General features: G+C 41.0%; 1 protein-coding gene across 1 annotated transcript in view; it reads left to right on the forward strand.

Annotated features, from left to right (window-relative positions):
- COCH (cochlin) overlaps positions 1–19450 on the forward strand; it is a 186625-nt gene that overhangs the window by 33037 nt on the left and 134138 nt on the right. The window contains exon 2 of the mRNA XM_040411000.1: positions 7896–7940. Coding sequence (XP_040266934.1) covers positions 7896–7940 — 45 coding nt within the window. The remainder of the gene's footprint in view (positions 1–7895; positions 7941–19450) is intronic.

The raw sequence follows: 19450 nt of genomic DNA on the forward strand, positions 1-19450 counted from the left end.
TCGTATGGAGCAATAAAAAAAGAGTTTATAACGAAAGGAATAGAGTATATCCTGAGCCACAACTACTTCTTTTTTGAGGGGGAATTCTTCCTGCAGAAGCAGGGTACCGCCATGGGGACCAGATTCGCCCCCAGCTATGCTAATTTATTCTTGGCCGAGTGGGAATATAACCACATCAAGCCAAGGCTGGGGACGGATCTGGCCCTGTGGCGCCGTTATATAGATGATGTGATCTTCATCTGGAAAAAGAGTAAAGAAGAATTGGAAAAATTCCTAGAAACAATCAATATTAATAATTTAAATCTGGTCTTTACCTCAAACATACAGGAGAGCACCGAATTCTTGGATTTATTAATCACACAATCTGATAATAAATATATATGTGAGACATTTTGTAAATCCACAGCTAGAAATAGTTATATCGATTTTTCTAGCTGTCACCTGCCGAAATGGCTGACAAATGTTCCCTCTGGTCAGTTCCGTAGGATTAAGCGGAACTGCACAGAGGGACATACTTTTGAGATGGAAGCCATTGAGATGAAAAGACAATTTATTGAGAAGAAATATCCTGAAAACTTAGTGGAGGAGTCACTCAACCAAATTAGGAAATTAGATAGAAGAGAGTTCTTTAATAAGGAGGACAATAAAGATAAAAATGAGATGGATAATGAGGAAGATAAAACACTAAATAAAGAAGCCATGAGAGTTGTTCTTCCATTTAATGAGAATTATAGGAAGATTCAGAAAATTATTAAAACCCATTGGCACCATGTGTTGAATGACAAAATTGTGGGACACTTACTCCCGACTGTTCCGACGATTACCTTCACTAGGGCACCCAATCTAGGTATCAAGGTGGCCCCTACCGTAAAACCGTGGAAACAGAATAAGTTGAGTTTTTCAGGAACTTGGCTGAGTTTGAAGGGTTTTTATAAATGTGGAAGGTGTATGGGTTGTAGAATGAATAAAAAACCCCGCCTGACGACTAATGTCCCCTCGACTCAGAACAACTATAATTGGGAGATAGAAGATTGTCTTACATGTGACTCCAGTGGAGTTATCTACCTTCTCCAGTGCCCCTGTAACAGACAATATTACAATATATAGGACGTACCAAGAGGCCATTCAAAAAAAGAGTGGCCGAACATATTGCCAACATCAGGAAGGGGTACGATAAACATTCCCTATCTAAACATTATAAAGAGATGCATAATCAGGATCCATCAAGTCTGGTGTTTACGGCACTGGAGAAGGTGGAGAAACACTGGAGAGGCGGTGATTTTATCAGACAAATGTCTAGGATAGAATCCAGACGCATTTATGAATTTGGATCTCTACAACCGAAAGGCCTTAATTCGGAGTTGGAAATTTTTGGATTTATGTAGGTTGGATGTCTCGAGGCCGACGGCACGTCGCATGCTAGGCCGTCTATCGGCGCTGCGACGTGTCCTTGGCTCCGAGATACCCACCCTTTTTTCTCTATCAAATCCGAATAATTGTATCAAACTCTAGGATTCCTATGAAACTTTCAAGATTCCTCACATTTATTATTTATTGTTTTATATTCTTATATTGATATTTTAATCTTGAAAATTTGTTTAATAATATTTTGTTATAAAAAGTCATTTTATAAGTGTTGGCAATCAGATATCAAGTTTATATTTCACATAATGATATATCACACCAATTGGGACATCTGGGCCAAAAAACGCATGTGTCCCCAAAAAAACGCATAAAAAACGCATGGAAACTGCAAGAGGAAAAGGGGGAAAAAAAAAAAAAAAAAAATTTAAATCAAGGCTGTATAGAATTATCCCTTGATTATGTGGGAGGATTCCCTTGCAAACTGGGAGTAGCATGAACAACAGGTGTCCGAGATTTGGGAAGCAATCAAAGGAATGGATAAAAATGGAGGCAGAGCAGGCAGACACTTGACCACTGAGGAAGGGAGAGTGAATCTACCCGTAACGCGTATGGTGAAACAAGTGATGTACCTGCATTGAAAAGCCTCCGATAATACTGTATGGCCATACAGAAGAAAATCTCTACAGTAAAGGATTAACTATTCTTATCGTCGAAAGCTGCACCAAAGGAAATTGCGGAACAGAGTGGCAACTCCCGCGATCTTTGGAACTCCCGCGAAATTTAAACCAGCTTGCTGTATGGAGCGACTGAATAAGCCGGCAAATATTTAAAGCTCCATTGAAGCAATAGGGAGAAAGCAGACGCTAGACGGTAAGCCAAATATCGATTTAAAGTTTTCTTCAATCCAAAGCTCATATCGACCATAAAAGGATATGCTATAAGAGACTTTTCACATTATCAGGATTCCTGTGGACACTTTATGAACATATTGCGCTCCCAGTGAATACACCTACAGCATTTTCAGTGACATTCAGTTTCCCAAATTGGGATAGAGCGCTAGAAGATAATACCCCCTCTTTCCCAAATAACAGCATATACTTGAAGTTTCTTGGTGTGATATATATTATTGAATTTATCGACACTATTGAGTCATATGAATATAGTGTTGATCATATCTACCACAATATATGTGATTGTAATGTTGTATATTATTGCTACATTGTTCTTATAAATTTTATTACTTGTATTTTATGGGGATATAATAAATATTTTCTGCACATGTCAATTTGGTTGCCAAGTGTATGAGTGCTCGCTCATTACTCTATTACTACATTTGCCTTTAAGAGAGGGTGGGGTGATTCCCTCTATATGAGCTTGCAGCACCATACCTTAACTACTTGCTAGTGAGCCACCACAACCTACCACTATTTTTTATATTTGTGAATGTTGAGATGTTATATTGGTTTCACTGGTAAAAATAAATAATTGAAATGGGTATATATTTGTTTTTTGTTAAGTTGCCTAATAATTATGCACAGTAATAGTCACCTGCACACACAGATATCCCCCTAAAATAGCTAAAACTAAAAACAAACTAAAAACTACTTCCAAAAATATTCAGCTTTGATATTAATGAGTTTTTTGGGTTCATTGAGAACATGGTTGTTGTTCAATAATAAAATTAATCCTCAAAAATACAACTTGCCTAATAATTCTGCACTCCCTGTATATACATAACAAACAAGTGTGAAACAACTGAAAATATGTCATATTCTAGGTTCTTCAAAGTAGCCACCTTTTGCTTTGATTACTGCTTTGCACACTCTTGGCATTCTCTTGATGAGCTTCAAGAGGTAGTCCCCTGAAATGGTTTTCACTTCACAGGTGTGCCCTGTCAGGTTTAATAAGTGGGATTTCTTGCCTTATAAATGGGGTTGGGAACATCAGTTGCGTTGAGGAGAAGTCAGGTGGATACACAGCTGATAGTCCTACTGAATAGACTGTTAGAATTTGTATTATGGCAAGAAAAAAGCAGCTAAGTAAAGAAAAACGAGTGGCCATCATTACTTTAAGAAATGAAGGCCAGTCAGTCAGCCGAAAAATTGGGAAAACTTTGAAAGTAAGGGCTATTTGACCATGAAGGAGAGTGATGGGGTGCTGCGCCAGATGACCTGGACTCCACAGTCACCGGACCTGAACCCAATCGAGATGGTATGGGGTGAGCTGGACCGCAGAGTGAAGGCAAAAGGGCCAACAAGTGCTAAGCATCTCTGGGAACTCCTTCAAGACTGTTGGAAGACCATTTCAGGGGACTACCTCTTGAAGCTCATCAAGAGAATGCCAAGAGTGTGCAAAGCAGTAATCAAAGCAAAAGGTGGCTACTTTGAAGAACCTAGAATATGACATATTTTCAGTTGTTTCACACTTGTTTGTTATGTATATAATTCCACATGTGTTAATTCATAGTTTTGATGCCTTCATAGTCATAAAAATAAAGAAAACTCTTTGAATGAGAAGGTGTGTCCAAACTTTTGGTCTGTACTGTAGATTATGCAGCCTCCTAAAGTTCCTACTACCAGAACAGATAGATACCTGACCCAGCTGCATGGGTTCCTCCCCTACCCCAGAGTTACATGTCATATCACCCTGGGGAGCAGGTGAGACGAAACCACTCACAGAAGGGATCCCTTGCGCGGAGGGAACCTTACACCTCTCTCTAATACGTCTATCTAACCGTACTGCCAAAGACATAGCATTCTCTAATGTATCCGGGTACTCATGAAAAGCTAGTGCATCTTTCAATCTCTCAGATAACCTGTGACAAAACTCACTACGTAACACGGGGTCATTCCACTCTGGCTCGGTAGCCCATCTCCTAAACTCAACGCAGTAAGCCTCTGCAGTATGTTCACCATGTAATAAATTACGCAATTTAGATTCCGCCATCGAGACCCGATCTGGATCATCATAAATTAATCCCAAGGCTTTAAAAAATTCTTCCACCGACCGGAGGGCCAGAGAAAAGGCCCAGGATTGTGTGTCCCCTTTTAACAGGGAAATGATTATCCCTACCCTCTGACTCTCATCACCAGACGAAGATGGACGCAGCCGAAAAATACAACTTGCATGACTCTTAAAAGCGGATAAAGTCATCCACACCCCCTGCAAATCTATCAGGGAGAGCGACTTTAGGCTCCCCATAAATTTGACTTCTTCCTATTGCACCTGATGCCAGAGCATTCTGACACTGTGTGACCGAATTACGCAGATCCGCAATCTCTAGGGATAATCCCTGCATGAGATCAACTAGCACCTCAATTGACTCCATCTCAAAACAGCTGAGAAATGGTATCAAGGTATTGGCGGGTTATAATGTCACGGCGGACAAGATACAAGATACACAGAAAATAAACAAACAAGTGTCTAGGCAAGAAGCTGGGGATAAAGGTCACCTCCTGACAAATCCCTACCAACTTTCCCTAGACTTCTATGCCCACGTTTAGACCCTGAAGGTGGGAATAACGTGTCCTCGTGCCTGGGCTGAAGATACCCTAAAATCCCTCAGATAATGAAAGGGGGAAAGATGCAACCTGCTCCCTCAGAACCTGGAGGGGCAGGCGTCTCTCTAACAGCCTAGACAGACAACCACAAGAAAACAAAAACCAACTTATCTTTACTGAGCAGGAACAGCAAATCCTTCCTTCCTTCCTTCCTCTGAGCCAGACAGAAGCTATAACCCGCACAGGACACTGGGAGTGGGCATAATTTAAACTCAAACCAACGACGACACCCAGTGCACCTGAAGGGAGGCGGATATAGCTCAACTCCAAAACAAAACAAAAAGGCTACACACGTGCTGCTAATCTGGCAGACCTCCGCACATAGCCTGAGCAGGGCATGACACTGTGATGATGTCACCGTCATGTGACCAGTGCAGGAGAGGACGGCTCAGCAGTGAAGAGAAGTCCTGGGAAGAAGCTGTGGTGAGGTCTGCTAGATAAGGAGAGGTAAGTGAAGGATAGATTACTCAATGTGAGAGGCAGAGCAATGATGATAGTTGTAGTTATTTAACTGGGACTGTATGTTAGGGCTGGAGGGAGGGCAGTTATTTACCTGGGACAGTGAGGTAGAGTGATGTTATTTACATGGGACTGAAAGTTGAGGGAGCGATGTTATTTACATGGGAATGCATGTTGGAGGTGGCTGGGGCAGGGTAATGTTATTTACATGGGACTATATGTTGTAGGCGGCTATGGGAAGGAGTGATATTATTTACAATGGCCTGAATGTTGAGGGGTAATGTGATTTACATGGGACTGCATATTGAAGGTGTCTGGGGAGGAAGTGATGTTATTTACATGGGACTGAATAGTGAGGGGGTGATGTTATGTACATGGGACTGTGTGTTGAAGGCGGCTGGGGAGGGGGTTATGTTATTTACATAGGACTGTATTTTGAGGGGAGCAGGAGAGATGGTGTGATGTTATTTACATGGGACTGTATTTTAGAGGGGGCAGTAGATAGAAAGGAATGTTATTTACATAGGACTGTATATTGGAGGGGGTTGGAGAGATGGTGTGATGGTATTTACATGGCACTCTATGGTGGAGAAGGGGAATATTGTTATTTACATGGGACTGTATGGTGGAGGGGCTGAGGAATTATAATTTTTGAGGATATTAAATGGAGGAATATAACTACAAGGGGCACTGCAGGGGGTATTATAAATACTGGGGCGCTTCAAGACAAGCATTATAACAGTAGGGGGAAATATAAATACTGGGAGCACTGTGTGGGCATTATAACAGTAGGGGGCATTATAAATACTGGGAGGGCTTCAGGGCAAGCATTATAACAGTAGGGGGCGATATAAATACTGGGACACTGCAGGGTGAGCATTATAACAGTAGGGGATATTATAAATACTGGGGGCACGGTGTGGGCATTTAAAATCCAGGAGACATTAGGTGTTCTTATTACTACTGGGGGCTCTATAGGAGGGACTTATAGATCCGAATTATTTCTACTGAGAGCACTGTGGGGGCCTTATTACTACTGAGGGGTCAGTTGATAGCTTTATTACCACTGAAGGAACAATAGGGGAGCCCTATTTCTACTAGGGGCTCTGTAAGGGCATTATTAATACTGGAGGGCTCTTCAACTAATGTCTTACAATACCAACAGAGTGCTTGTGATTTTAAGAGATCTCATTCACATGCTATGAAAAAAAAATCTGTAGTGTAAATAGACATGTCAGTGTTTGCTGCAGATATCCAGCTCGGATTTTACTCTTTGCAACTCGTATAGGGTGCAATCTGCAGTAAATCAACAGTAAAATCTGCAACAATTCAAAGCAAAATCCGCTACAGAAATTCCAATGCAGAAACACTGCCCCGTGTAGCTGTACCCTGAACACAGTATTCCCACCATTATATTCATAATGCCAAAAATGACTGATAAAGGAGGCTTCCAGAGGTTGCACCCACCTCTAACAGATATATATGTAGCATATACAGTTGATATGCTATAAACATCTAACATGGGAATACTGTTCTTGCTGTCTGCAGCTGACTAGAGATGGAACTTAAAGGGAAATGTGTTGCCAGACAAGCAGGTTTTTAAATCAGTTTTTAAAGCTAAAATCAGGTGTGGGTCATAAAGGAAGAGAATGTATCAAGGGCAGATAGTTTTGCACCTCTTTGAATCCACTTTGGCTTCAAAAATGTACACAAAAAATCTGAATGTGGGGCAGCAGCCAAAGTCAGATTTAGGGCTCATGCGCACGACCGTATATATTTGGTGGTACGCAAAACACAGATTCACAAAAAATACTAATGATGTCTATGTGCATTCTGTATTTTGTGGAACAGAACAGCTGGTCCCTAATAGAACAGTCCTATCCTTGTCCGTTATGCGGACAATAATAGGACATGTTCTATTTTTTTGCTGAACAGACATACGGAAACGGAATGCATACGGAGTAATTTCCGTTTTTTTTCCGGACCCATTGAAATGCAGTCTGCAAACTGCAAAAAAAAAACAGTACAGACATGGAAAGAAAATATGTTCGTGTGCATGAGCCCTTAGAGGAGGAAGTGTAAAACAAATATTTTTGTAGCATTTTTTTTGTTGCAGTTTGTTGAGCCTAAGCCAGAACTGTGTTGGAAGGGAATGAGAGCTATGAAGGAAGGATATCCATCTTTTCTTCTTGCTGTATCCCCTTTGTTTTTGCTCAAAAAGCTGCATCAAAAACTTCTAAAAAAAATCTGCCATAAAAAGCTATGTGTGACAACAACCTTATGCAGCATTTCAGTGAAATAAAAAAGAAATACAGCTACAGTATGCTACCACTAGTGGAAAACCTGAGGCAGCCAGAATTATGAAGTTTATCATTTAATATTGCTGCATTTATAGGGCTTTGGAAAACAAACAAAAATAAGCCCTGACCTTTTGAAAAATATATGAAATGAAAAAAAAAATCCTAAACATAACATTTTAACTGATGAAAATCTGAAACATTACTATTTTAGGCATTCTGGTGCAGTCAACAGCAGCTGACCCTAACCCAGGAGAATGTGAGTGTGTCTATTTTCTAGACTAATACTGGAATTAGATAAACTACAGCAGAATTACACATGACTATATTTTTATGTTGTTAGAAATACTCCATATAGCCTATAATTTATGCATATAGCACTCAACATTATCATTTTCTACACAGCAATAAATGTAATGCTAAAATGTCTCCGTTGGCTACATAAACATTCCACTTCCTAAGGGCATCTTCACACAACTTTATTGTTGTATGTAAAAATTCAAAGGATTGACTCTGACTGTTCTCATCATTCGTCGCTTCTGTCTATCCGAGATTTTTCTTGGTCTGCCACTTCGAGCCTTAACTTGAACTGAGCCTGTGGTCTTCCATTTCCTCAATATGTTCCTAACTGTGGAAACAGACAGCTGAAATCTCTGAGACAGCTTTCTGTATCCTTCCCCTAAACCATGATGGTGAACAATCTTTGTCTTCAGGTCATTTGAGAGTTGTTTTGAGACCCCCATGTTGCTACTCTTCAGAGAAAATTAAAAGAGGAGGGAAACTTACAATTGACCCCCTTAAATACTCTTTCTCATAATTGGATTCACCTGTGTATGTAGGTCAGGGGTCACTGAGCTTACCAAGCCAATTTGAGTTCCAATAATTTGTTCTAAAGGTTTTGGAATCAATAAAATGACAACAGTGCCCAAATGTATGCACCTGCCTAATTTTGTTTAAACAATTATAGCACACTTTCTGTAAATCCAATAAACTTCATTTCACTTCTCAAATATCACTGTGTGTGTCTCATATATGATATATTTAACTGACATTTTTTATCGTAACAACCAACGATTTATACAGGAAAATCATGACGATTAACAAGGTTGCCCAAACTTTCGCATCCCACTGTATATAGCTATACATTTCTATGAATTTAGAAGTAGGGACAATGAATGAGATTTAGCCTCCGTACTACAGTAAAATGTATGGGCGATCTTGCAGCATATATCACGAGACTTGCTTTGTCTCACGTCTGTGATGTGACACTTCTCTTATTCTCCTAAAATACAGTGTCAAAATCCAAAGCTGAACTCACCTTTGTTAATGAGCTTCAGATTTTGGCATCGTAATTTAAGCGCATAACTAAAGTGTCAGGTCATAGATGCGAGAAAAAGAAGGGATATTTGCAGCAAGATCGCAAAGACCTCCACAGAGCCCATACCTTTTGCAGTAGTATGGAGGCTATATTGTTAATGAAGTTTTCAAACTATTCGGGTTCGGATACAGCAGTCCGTACCCGATTCACCCAACACTATCTACAAGGAAAGACTGCAAAGTTTCTTCTTTAGAGTCTTCATGAAATACACATTCATAAGGACCTACAGTAGATATAATTTACATCAGGTGGACTATACAAGGAAACAGCAGAGAGATTTTTGTATTTTACGTATATTTGTATTAAATATTTAGATCTTTCCTCCATAGAATTGTATGCAGAAGTTATATTGTAAGTGATAATTGTAGTGCCAGATACACCATATTGCATTTTTCATTTATCATTCATAGAATTGTATTCTATATATTTTGGTTCATATACCACAAAAGGCAATATTTTGAAAAACAAAATATATTGGGAATAATTAGGACTAGTTTTGTACTTGTACACATTTTACAATATCTCAATACAGTAAAAATATATAAAAGAACAAAAGTTGGTAAGATGCAGCAAAACGGTCGGCAAAAATCGTCTGGTTTCTGTTATGCAGGAGTCCTTTCCTCCATAATGCAAACCAAATGGATCCGTTATGCGGCCCATAGACTTCTATGACGTAATGCAAAACGGAATGCCTCTTAAAGGTCTCCCGTTATTCATTCCGTCATAGCCCGTGGTATCGGAATCCATAACGGAATTGTAATAAAACCCGAACCCCGAACTTGTAAAACACAAGTTTTCTCATCCCTAATAGTGATAATAAGTGGTGCAGCATTAAGCAACTTTGTGTATTCTGCCGTCACATCACAATGATAATGATGCTTGTCTCAAGCAACCAAAACTTAAATTCACACCAGTGCACACCCTAACCTTAAAGTGTGCCTAAACATATTAAAAAAAACTACTTTATCAATTGTAAATATGATTAAATTAGTTTTTTCAATATACTTTTATTTTTACTTTTCCTAGAGAAATAGGTACCTGAAGTTCAGTTGCCTATTGTGCTTTAGGCCTCCTGCACACGACCATATGGCTTTTTGAGTGTTTTGCGGTCCGTTTTTGATGGATCCGTTGTTCCTTTTTTTTTTCCGTTGTGTTTCCGTTTTGTTTTTCCGTATGGCATATACGGAACGGATACGGAAGACATACGGATGCATTTCTGTATGTGTTCCGTTTTTTTGCGGACCCATTGACTTGAATGTAGCCACGGAACGTGATTTTCCGGGCAATAATAGGACATGTCCTATCTTTCAATGGAACGGAAAAACGGAAATGGAATGCATACGGAGTACATTCAGTTTTTTTGTGGAACCATTGAAATGAATGGTTCCGTATACGGACCATATATGGAACGCAAAAAAATGAAAAAATAAACGGTCATGTGCAGGGGGCCTTAGAGTTTGTACTCCCTTAGGGCTCATGCACACGACCGTATGTATTTTGCGGTCCGCAAAAAACGGATCCGCAAAAAATACAGATGACATCCGTGTGCATTCCATATTTTTCAGAATGGAACAGCTGCCCCTTCATAGAACTGTACTATCCTTGTCCGTAATGCAGACAATAATAGGACATGTTCTATTTTTTTGCAGAACGGAAATATGGACATCAGGAAAGGGTATGCACACGGTGTAACTTCCGTTTTTTTTGGGGACCCATTGAAGTGAATGGTTCCGCATACGGTCCACAAAAAAAAATAAAAAATAAAGGAACAGACACAGAAAGAAAATACGTTTGTGTGCATGAGCCCTAACACTGCTGTGTATGGAGGAAGAATCCCCTGGGGCCGTATTGAGCATTGTACAGGCCCTAGCATCACTCCTTTCGCCTATATAAGAGCTGCTCTGCTAAAAGGTGGCATAGATGGGTTATGTCAGGCTTTAGCAGAACAGGCACAGGCAGGAGAAGTGATGTGCTATGTGAGCTCCTGCCCTGCGCTTGTGTGCATAGCATATCGTTGCAGACTATTAGCAGAGCTGAGCAGAGCGAGTGCAGGGCAGGAATTCACATAGCACAACAATGTCCTGCCTGTGCGCGCTTTGCTGAAGCCTAACATAGGCTACTTTCAGACTAGCGTTTTTGCTGGATCCAGCAGGGTTCAGCAAAAACGCATTTGTTACTGATAATACAACCATCTGCATCCTTTATGAACAGATCCGGTTGTATTATCTGTACCATCACCAAGACAGATCAGTCAAGAACTCCATCGAAGATCAATGGGGGACGAATCCGTTTTCTATTGTATCAAAGAAAACGGATCCGCCTCATTGACTTGCATTGTGGGTCATGACGCATCCCAGGACAGAAAGCATGCTGCGGTTTGCTCTCTGGTATGGGAACGCAACCAAATGGAACGGAATACATTTTGGAGCACTCCGTTCTGTTCAGTTATGTTTTGTCCCCATTGACAATGAATGGTGACAAAACAGAAGCGTTTTTTTTCCGGTATTGAGACCCTATGACGGATCTCAATCCCGGAAAATATTAACACTAGTGTGAAAGTAGCCATAGCCTGTCTATGCCAGGCTTCAACAGAGCAGTGCTGGTACAGGCAGGAGCAGAGATGCTATGGCCTGTATAGTGCTCAATGTGACCAAGGAGAATCTATAACCTCATAAAGAGCGGTGTACAAGAGTACAGATTCTAAAGGGCACTTCAGGCACCTATTTCGCTAGGAAAAGTAAAAAAATATATATATATATATTAGAAAAAAAAATTGAATCACATTTACAATAGCTTTTAATAAAGTTTATTTATAAGTGTAGACGCATTTCAATTACAACAGGAAATATTGTTCAGTTGAGTATAATGTATGTTATATGAATACAGTAATCATTTAGTACAGAATAACGCACTTTATAGAAACAGCACATTCTGGCTTTAGGCACATTGCATGGCTATACCACTCATACATAAAAAATATACACTACTCACAAAAAGTTAGGGATATTTGGCTTTTGGGTGAAATTTATGGAAACTGTTAAAAGTTCACGCTACAGTGATATTATATCATGAAAGTAGAAGCATGCAATTGTGATTTCTTCATCTCAAACAATTTATTGAAACAGTGGCACAATGTTTGGATTAATGTGGTTATACAAATAGTATGGGCTTGTCACTGTACCATTCACAAAGTGTAGGGCAGTTCTATATTGAGTAGACACACTTACACACTGTAACACCACCACCACCAAAGGCTCGTCTGTGGCTGATGCATAGCGCTCTCCTTTACGTCTCCAATATCGTTAGCGGCCATCATATCTGCTCAGCATGAATCGACTTTCATCAGTGAACAGCAGGTCGTCTAGCACACAGACCACTCTGATATAAACGGTTTTGAATGGCCTGATGAGACACTTGGGTGCCTCTCACCTCCCTTAAATGTGCCTGGAGTTGTGTGGCATTCATCATCAGTTTCTGCAGGGATTTGTTTACAATGAAGCGGTCATCAGTGTGAGATGTGGCCAAAGGACGTCCACTTCTATGCCTTTCTGTGACTCTTCCAGTCTCTCTCTGTTGCAACCTATCTCTGAGAACATCCTGCTTGAAGCCTTACAATGGCGAAGTACTGTTGATCAATTGTTAGGTGTCGTCTTGGTCTCAGGATGTCAAAATGAACAGCATGATGAGGAGGACTGTTTAACCTGTTAGGGACATATGACGTACCGGTACGGCATGATGTCCCGGTACTTAAGGACACATGACGTACTGGTACGTCATGTGTAGTTCCGATCACCGCCGCGCGGCGGGCGGTGATCGGAACCCGGTACCTGCTGAAATCAATCAGCAGGCACCTTGGGACAATGCAGGACCCCCCTCCCCGTGTCGGCTATCGCAGCAAAACGCAGGTCAAATTTGACCTACGGTTTGCTGCGTTTCCGGGTCTCTGATGACCCGATAAGCCGGAAAGGACGGTGATCGGTGGTGTGATAATACACCACCAATAACCGTCCTGCGATCCTGAGAGGTGGCGGTCACGCCACCTCTCAGGATCGCATCTGATTGGCTGGCAAGGATGCTGGGCAGGCGGAGCTGCAAATTTGAATTGCCGGAGCTCCTCTCCCCGCTCATACCGGTCCGTGGAGCGGGAGAGAGTGGAGTTCCGGGTATGCTGCCCTAAAAAAAGTTAAAAAAATAGTTTTTTGTGCCATCAGGCACTGTAGTCTGTAGGGACAGGTAGGGATAGGCCATTTGCGCAGGGATAGTAAAGATAGGCGGAAAAAGACGTTTTTTTTTTCGAAAGCACTTTTAGCACCTTGATCGGGTGTTTGGGATCCACAGCACTAGACCCCCCCCCCCCCCAGGGGTGCTGCTGCTTGCCCCCCCCACGCACTTTTTTGGGAGAAAGTTTTTTTGTTTTTGTTTTTTGCATGCGCTGACTGTGGCCGGCACTCTTTGAGTCCTGCCACTGTTAGTGCATCGCCCACCCCACAGTGCATTTGTAACTTTATATTTTTATTTTAAATTTTTTATTTCTTTATTTTTTATTTTTAGCTGTAGGGCAAAGTTCGCGAACACCCGTGCCCCCACACACACGCACACTGAATAAAGATTTACATGCACGCACACACACTCCCCTATGGCCCGCCGGACTTTCTCGGCTGAGGAGGCATACGCCCTGCTTGCCTCCGAGTCCGAAAGCCCCAGTGAGGACGAGGATGACCCCACTTTCCTGTTGTCATCTGCGTCCTCCTCATCATCTAGCGATGATGAGCCCCCAAGGCGGCAGAGACGCCGCCAGGTGGATCAAGAGGACCTCCGTGCCAGGGACCCTGTGGCCCTCGCTAGTACGAGCAGTTCTGGGGCTCGTACTAGTTTTCCGACCCACCAGATCAGTCCACCTACCGGTGAACTTGTCTGGTGTACCTCAGAGAATTTTGAGCCCGCGATTCCTGATTTTGTGGACCAACCAGGAATCCAGATTTCCACAGTGGGCTTCACTGAATATGACTACTTTAGTCTTTTTTTCAGCGACCACTTTATAAATCTGATGGTGGAGCAAACGAACCTGTATGCCCAACAGTTCGTTGCTCAACATCCAGGCTCCCTTTTGGCTAGGGCCGGTGGCTGGACTCCAGTCAGTGCAGCCGAGATGAGGACATTTTGGGGCCTTGTGCTGCACATGGGCCTAGTCAAAAAACCCAGTGTCAGGCATTACTGTAGTGGGGACACCTCTACCAGACCCCACTCTACAGTATGGCCATGACACGTACCCGGTTTAAGGCCATCCGGAAATGCCTGCATTATGCAGATAAATCAGCATGTCCCCCCCAAGGTGATCCTGCCTATGACCGCCTGTACAACATCAGGCCGGTCATCGATCACTTTAGGGCCAAATTTGTGGAGGCCTATGTACCTGGAAGGGAGGTCACGGTTGATGAGTCTCTCATTGCTTTCAAGGGGAGACTCATTTTCCACCAGTATGTTCCCTCTAAGTGGGCAAGGTATGGCGTGAAGCTGTACAAACTTTGTGAGAGTACCTCAGGGTACACTTACAAGTTTTGTGTGTACGAGGGGCGAGATTCCCGTATTCAACCCCCAGAATGTCCCCCCACTCTGGGTGTTAGCGGGAAACTTGTGTGGGAGCTTATGCACCCACTGCTAGATAAGGTGGGTGGATAACTTTTATATTAGTATCCCCTTGTTCCAGTCCCTCGCCGCCAGATCCACGTCCGCTTGTGGGACCGTGCAGAAAAATCAGCGTGACCTCCATACCTACCCCCTTCAGGTACCTGTCCCCAGTGGTGAGACACGTGCCCTTACTAGTGGAAACCTGCTGCTGGTCAGATATAAGGATAAGAGGGATGTCCTTGTACTGTCCACAATTCACGGTGACGGCATCACCCCTGTGTGAGGTACCGCGGCAACGGTCCTCAAGCCTTATTGTATCGTCGACTACAATCGGTATATGGGAGGAGTTGATCTGTCTGATCAAGTCCTTAAGCCATATAACGCCATGCGCAAAACCCAGGCATGGTACAAAAAAGTTGCGGTCTACTTGGTGCAGGTTGCCTTGTACAACTCTTTTGTACTGTCCCAGAGCGCTGTCCCCTCATCCCGCAAATAACATCGTCGCCTCATCCCGCAAAAAATTAGCCCCTACCTAAGATAATCGGCTAAAAACTGAAAAAAACTCTTAGAGATACTAAAATGTTTTAGTTTTTTTAATAAAAGGATAATAGTGTTAAACCTAAATAAATGTAAAAAAGTTGACACATTAGGTATCGCCACATCCGTAAGAATCTCCTCTATAAAAAAAAAACATGATATAACCCCCCAGATTAACATGGTCCAAAAAATAGGGAGTTTCTACCGTAGGGGTGCATCAGGGGGGCTTCAAATGGGACATGGTGTAAATAAACCAGTCCATCAAAATCTGCCTTCCAAAAACCACACGGCGCTCTTTTCCCTCTACGCTCTGCCGTGTGGCCGTACAGTAGTGTACGGCCACATATGGGGTGTTTCTGTAAACTGCAGAGTCAGGGCAATAAATATAGAGTTTTGATTGGCTGTTAACCCTTGATTTCTTAGTGGAAAAAATTGAAAATTTGAAAAAAAAAATTAATTCTGAAATTTCATCTTCATTTGCCAATAACTCTTGTGGCGCACCTAAAGGGTTAATGATGTTTGTAAAATCTGTTTTGAATACCTTGAGGGGTGTAGTTCTAGAATGGGGTCATTTTTGGGTAGTTTCTATTATGTAAGCCTCACAAAGTGACTTCAGACCTGAACTGGTTCCTAAAAATTGGGTTTTTGAAAATTTCTGAAAAATTTTCAAGATTTGCTTCTAAACTTTGCTTCTAAGCCTTGTAACGTCCCAAAAAAAAAAAAAAATGGCATTCCCAAAATGATCCAAACATGAAGTAGACATATGGGGAATGTAAAGTAATAACTATTTTTTGAGGTATTACTATGTATTAAAGAAGTAGAGAAATTGAAACTTGGAAATTTGCTAATTTTATATTTTTTTATAAATAAAAATGAATTTTTTTGACTCCATTTTACCAGTGTCATAAAGTACAATATGTGACGAAAAAACAATCTCAGAATGGCCTGGATAAGTCAAAGCGTTGAAATATGGCCGTGTCCTTAAGGGGTTAAATACCAATTCTAATTGAATCAGGAAATTTATTGGGCAATTCATGGATCAAACACCTGTAGTGAATTTTGTTGTGGCTTGTTAGTGAACAGTAAGTTGTGCAAAAAGTACTGAAACATTGAACAGTTATACATGACATTCAAAAGTTTAGAGAAGGTCACATTAACCACTTCCCATCTGGGCCCTTTGCCCCCTTCCTGACCAGGCCAAATTTTGCAAAACTGACATATCTCACTTTATGTGGTAATAACTTTGGAACACCTTTATTTATCCAAGTCATTCAGAGATTGTTTTCTCGTGACACATTGTACTTCATGATAGTCATAAATTTGAGTCAAAATATTTCACCTTTATTTATGAAAAAATCCCAAATTTACCCAAAAATTTGAAAAATTTGCAATTTTCTAAATTTCAATTTCTCTGCTTTCAAAACAGAAAGTGATACCTCATAAAATAGTTATTATTTAACATTTCCCATATGTCTACTTTATGTTGGCATCATTTTGGAAATGTCATTTTATTTTTTTAGGACGTTAGAAGGCTTAGAAGTTTAGAAGCAATTCTTCAAATTTGTAAGAAAATTGCCAAAACCCACTTTATAAGGACCAGTTCAGGTCTGAAGTCACTTTGTGGGGCCTACATAGTGGATACCCCCATAAATGACCCCATTGTATAAACTACACCCCTCAAGGTATTCAAAACCGATTTTACAAACTTTGTTAACCCTTTAGGCGTTCCACAAGAATTAAAGGAAAATGGAGATCAAATTTTTAAATTTCACTTTTTTGGCAGATTTTCCATTTTAATAAATTTTTTTCTTTAACACATCGATGGTTAACAGCCAAACAAAACTCAATATTTATTACCCAGATTCTGCGGTTTACAGAAACACCCCACATGTGGTCGTAAACTGCTGTATGGGCACACGGCAGGGCGCAGAAGGAAAGGAACTCCACATGGTTTTTAGATGCCATGTCCCATTTGAAGCCCCCTGATGCACCCTTACAGTAGAAACTCCCAAGAAGTGACCCCATTTTGGAAACTAGGGGATAAGGTGCCAGTTTTATTAGTACTATTTTTGGGTACATATGATTTTTTGATCATTCATTATAACACTTTATGGGGCAAGGTGACCAAAAAATTGGTTGTTTTAGCACAGTTTCTATTTATTTATTTTTACAGCGTTCACCTGAGGGGTTCAGTCAAGTGACATTTTTATAGAGCAGATTGTTACGGACGTGGCGATACCTAATATGTATACTTTTTCTCATTTATTAAAGTTTTACACAATAATAGCATTTTTGAAACCAAAAAATTATGTTTTAATGTGTCCATGTTCTGAGAGCTATAGTTTTTTTATTTTTTGAGAGATTTTATTATGTAGGGGCTCATTTTTTGCGAGATGAGGTGACGGTTTTATTGGTACTATTTTGTGGGACATACGCGTTTTTGATCACTTGGTGTTGCACCTTTTGTGATGCAAGGTGACAAAAATTGCTTGTTTTGACACAGTTTTTTTTTTTTTTTTTTTACGGTGTTCACCCGAGGGGTTAGGTCATGTGATATTTTTATAGAGATGGTTTTTACGGACGCGGCAATACCTAATATGTATACTTTTTTTATTTGTTTCACTTTAACACAATAATAGCATTTTTGAAACCAAAAAAATGATGTTTTAGTGTCTCCATGTTCTAAGAGCTATAGTTTTTTTATTTTTTGAGAGATTTTCTTATGTAGGGGCTCATTTTTTGCGGGATGAGGTGACGGTTTTATTGGTACCATTTTGTGGGACATACGCATTTTTGATCACTTGGTGTTGCACCTTTTGTGATGCAAGGTGACAAAAATTGCTTGTTTTGACACAGTTTTTTTTATTATTTTTTACGGTGTTCACCCGAGGGGTTAGGTCATGTGATATTTTTATAGAGCTGGTTTTTACGGACGCGGCAATACTAAATATGTCTATTTTATTTTATTTTTTCTATTTTTTTTTTTTTTTTTATTCCTTACTTGGGATTTTTTTTTTTTTTTACATGTGAACCTTTTTTTTATTTTATTTTTTCAACACTTTATTTTATTTTTATTTTATTTTACACTTTTCGTCCCCCATAAGGTCATACAAGACCTCTGGGGGACATTTTCTTCACTTTTTTTTTTTTTTTTTACTGTTGATTTCTCCTGTAACTGGGGCTGACATAGTAGCCCCAGTTACAGTGGAAATGCACCCCTATAGAGGCTGTACAGCAGCAATCCTGCGCTGTACAGCCTCACAGCAGGGCTGATCGAGGTCTCTGAGAGACCTCACACAGCCCCTGCACTCTCCGGTCCCGGCGGTCACATGACCGCCGGGCCGGAACAGGAAGCGCACAACGCTTCCTGCTCTGCAGACACAGCGCTCGGCGAGCGCTGTGTCTGCAGCGATCGTGAAGGCAGGGACACCTGGGCACTGTCCCTGCCTTATCTCTGGGTTGCCCTGCTGTCACTGACAGCGGGCAACCCGATCAGCAGCTGCACGATTAGCGTGCAGCTGCTATTTCTGACAGGACGTTTTAAAACGTGCTGTCAGAAATAGACGTCCACCCATAGGACGTTTATATCCTATGGGCGGACGTGAGGCGGTTAAGTTCACCTGTAAAGGTTAGAGTGCATTTTAGGTTCATCCTGAAATCTGACCTACAAGCCAAATATCCCAAACTTTTTGTGAGTAGTGTATAATAGCCAAACATGTCAGAATCTGAAAAGAAAACTTGATATAATCAATTAAACTAAATGTGCTAATTTATAGTTTGTTTTAAACTTTGTTATTTTTATAAGTTGCCGCAACCTTATTTGGGTTGTTGGAGAATATATAAGTTTTAATTGATGCCCACAACCTGCTTTCCCTATTAAAAGATTTATACTTACATCTTCCCACTGCTCCAGTCCTGAGCACTGTGCATGGTTATCTGCTTCACTGCAGCCATTGACAGGCTTCAGCAGGGACATACCCTCAAGAGAAACATCACCGCTAAAGCCAGTGGCTGACTGCGGTTGAGCAGATGACCATACCATACCTAGAAATACATAAAGCCATGGACCAGAAAATGGACACATGGGGCCCAGTGTGCAGGACCAGAGCTGTGGGGAGAAGGTAAGTATGAATCTTTCAACAGTATAGGTGGTAAGTGTCTATTTGTTGAACCAATCACAAAAATTTGGGTTCTGTGTCAGCATTACATGGTACCCATCAAAATCG

The sequence above is a fragment of the Bufo bufo genome, chromosome 11, assembly GCF_905171765.1.
Source record: "Bufo bufo chromosome 11, aBufBuf1.1, whole genome shotgun sequence".
NCBI classification, from domain to species: Eukaryota; Metazoa; Chordata; class Amphibia; order Anura; family Bufonidae; genus Bufo; species Bufo bufo.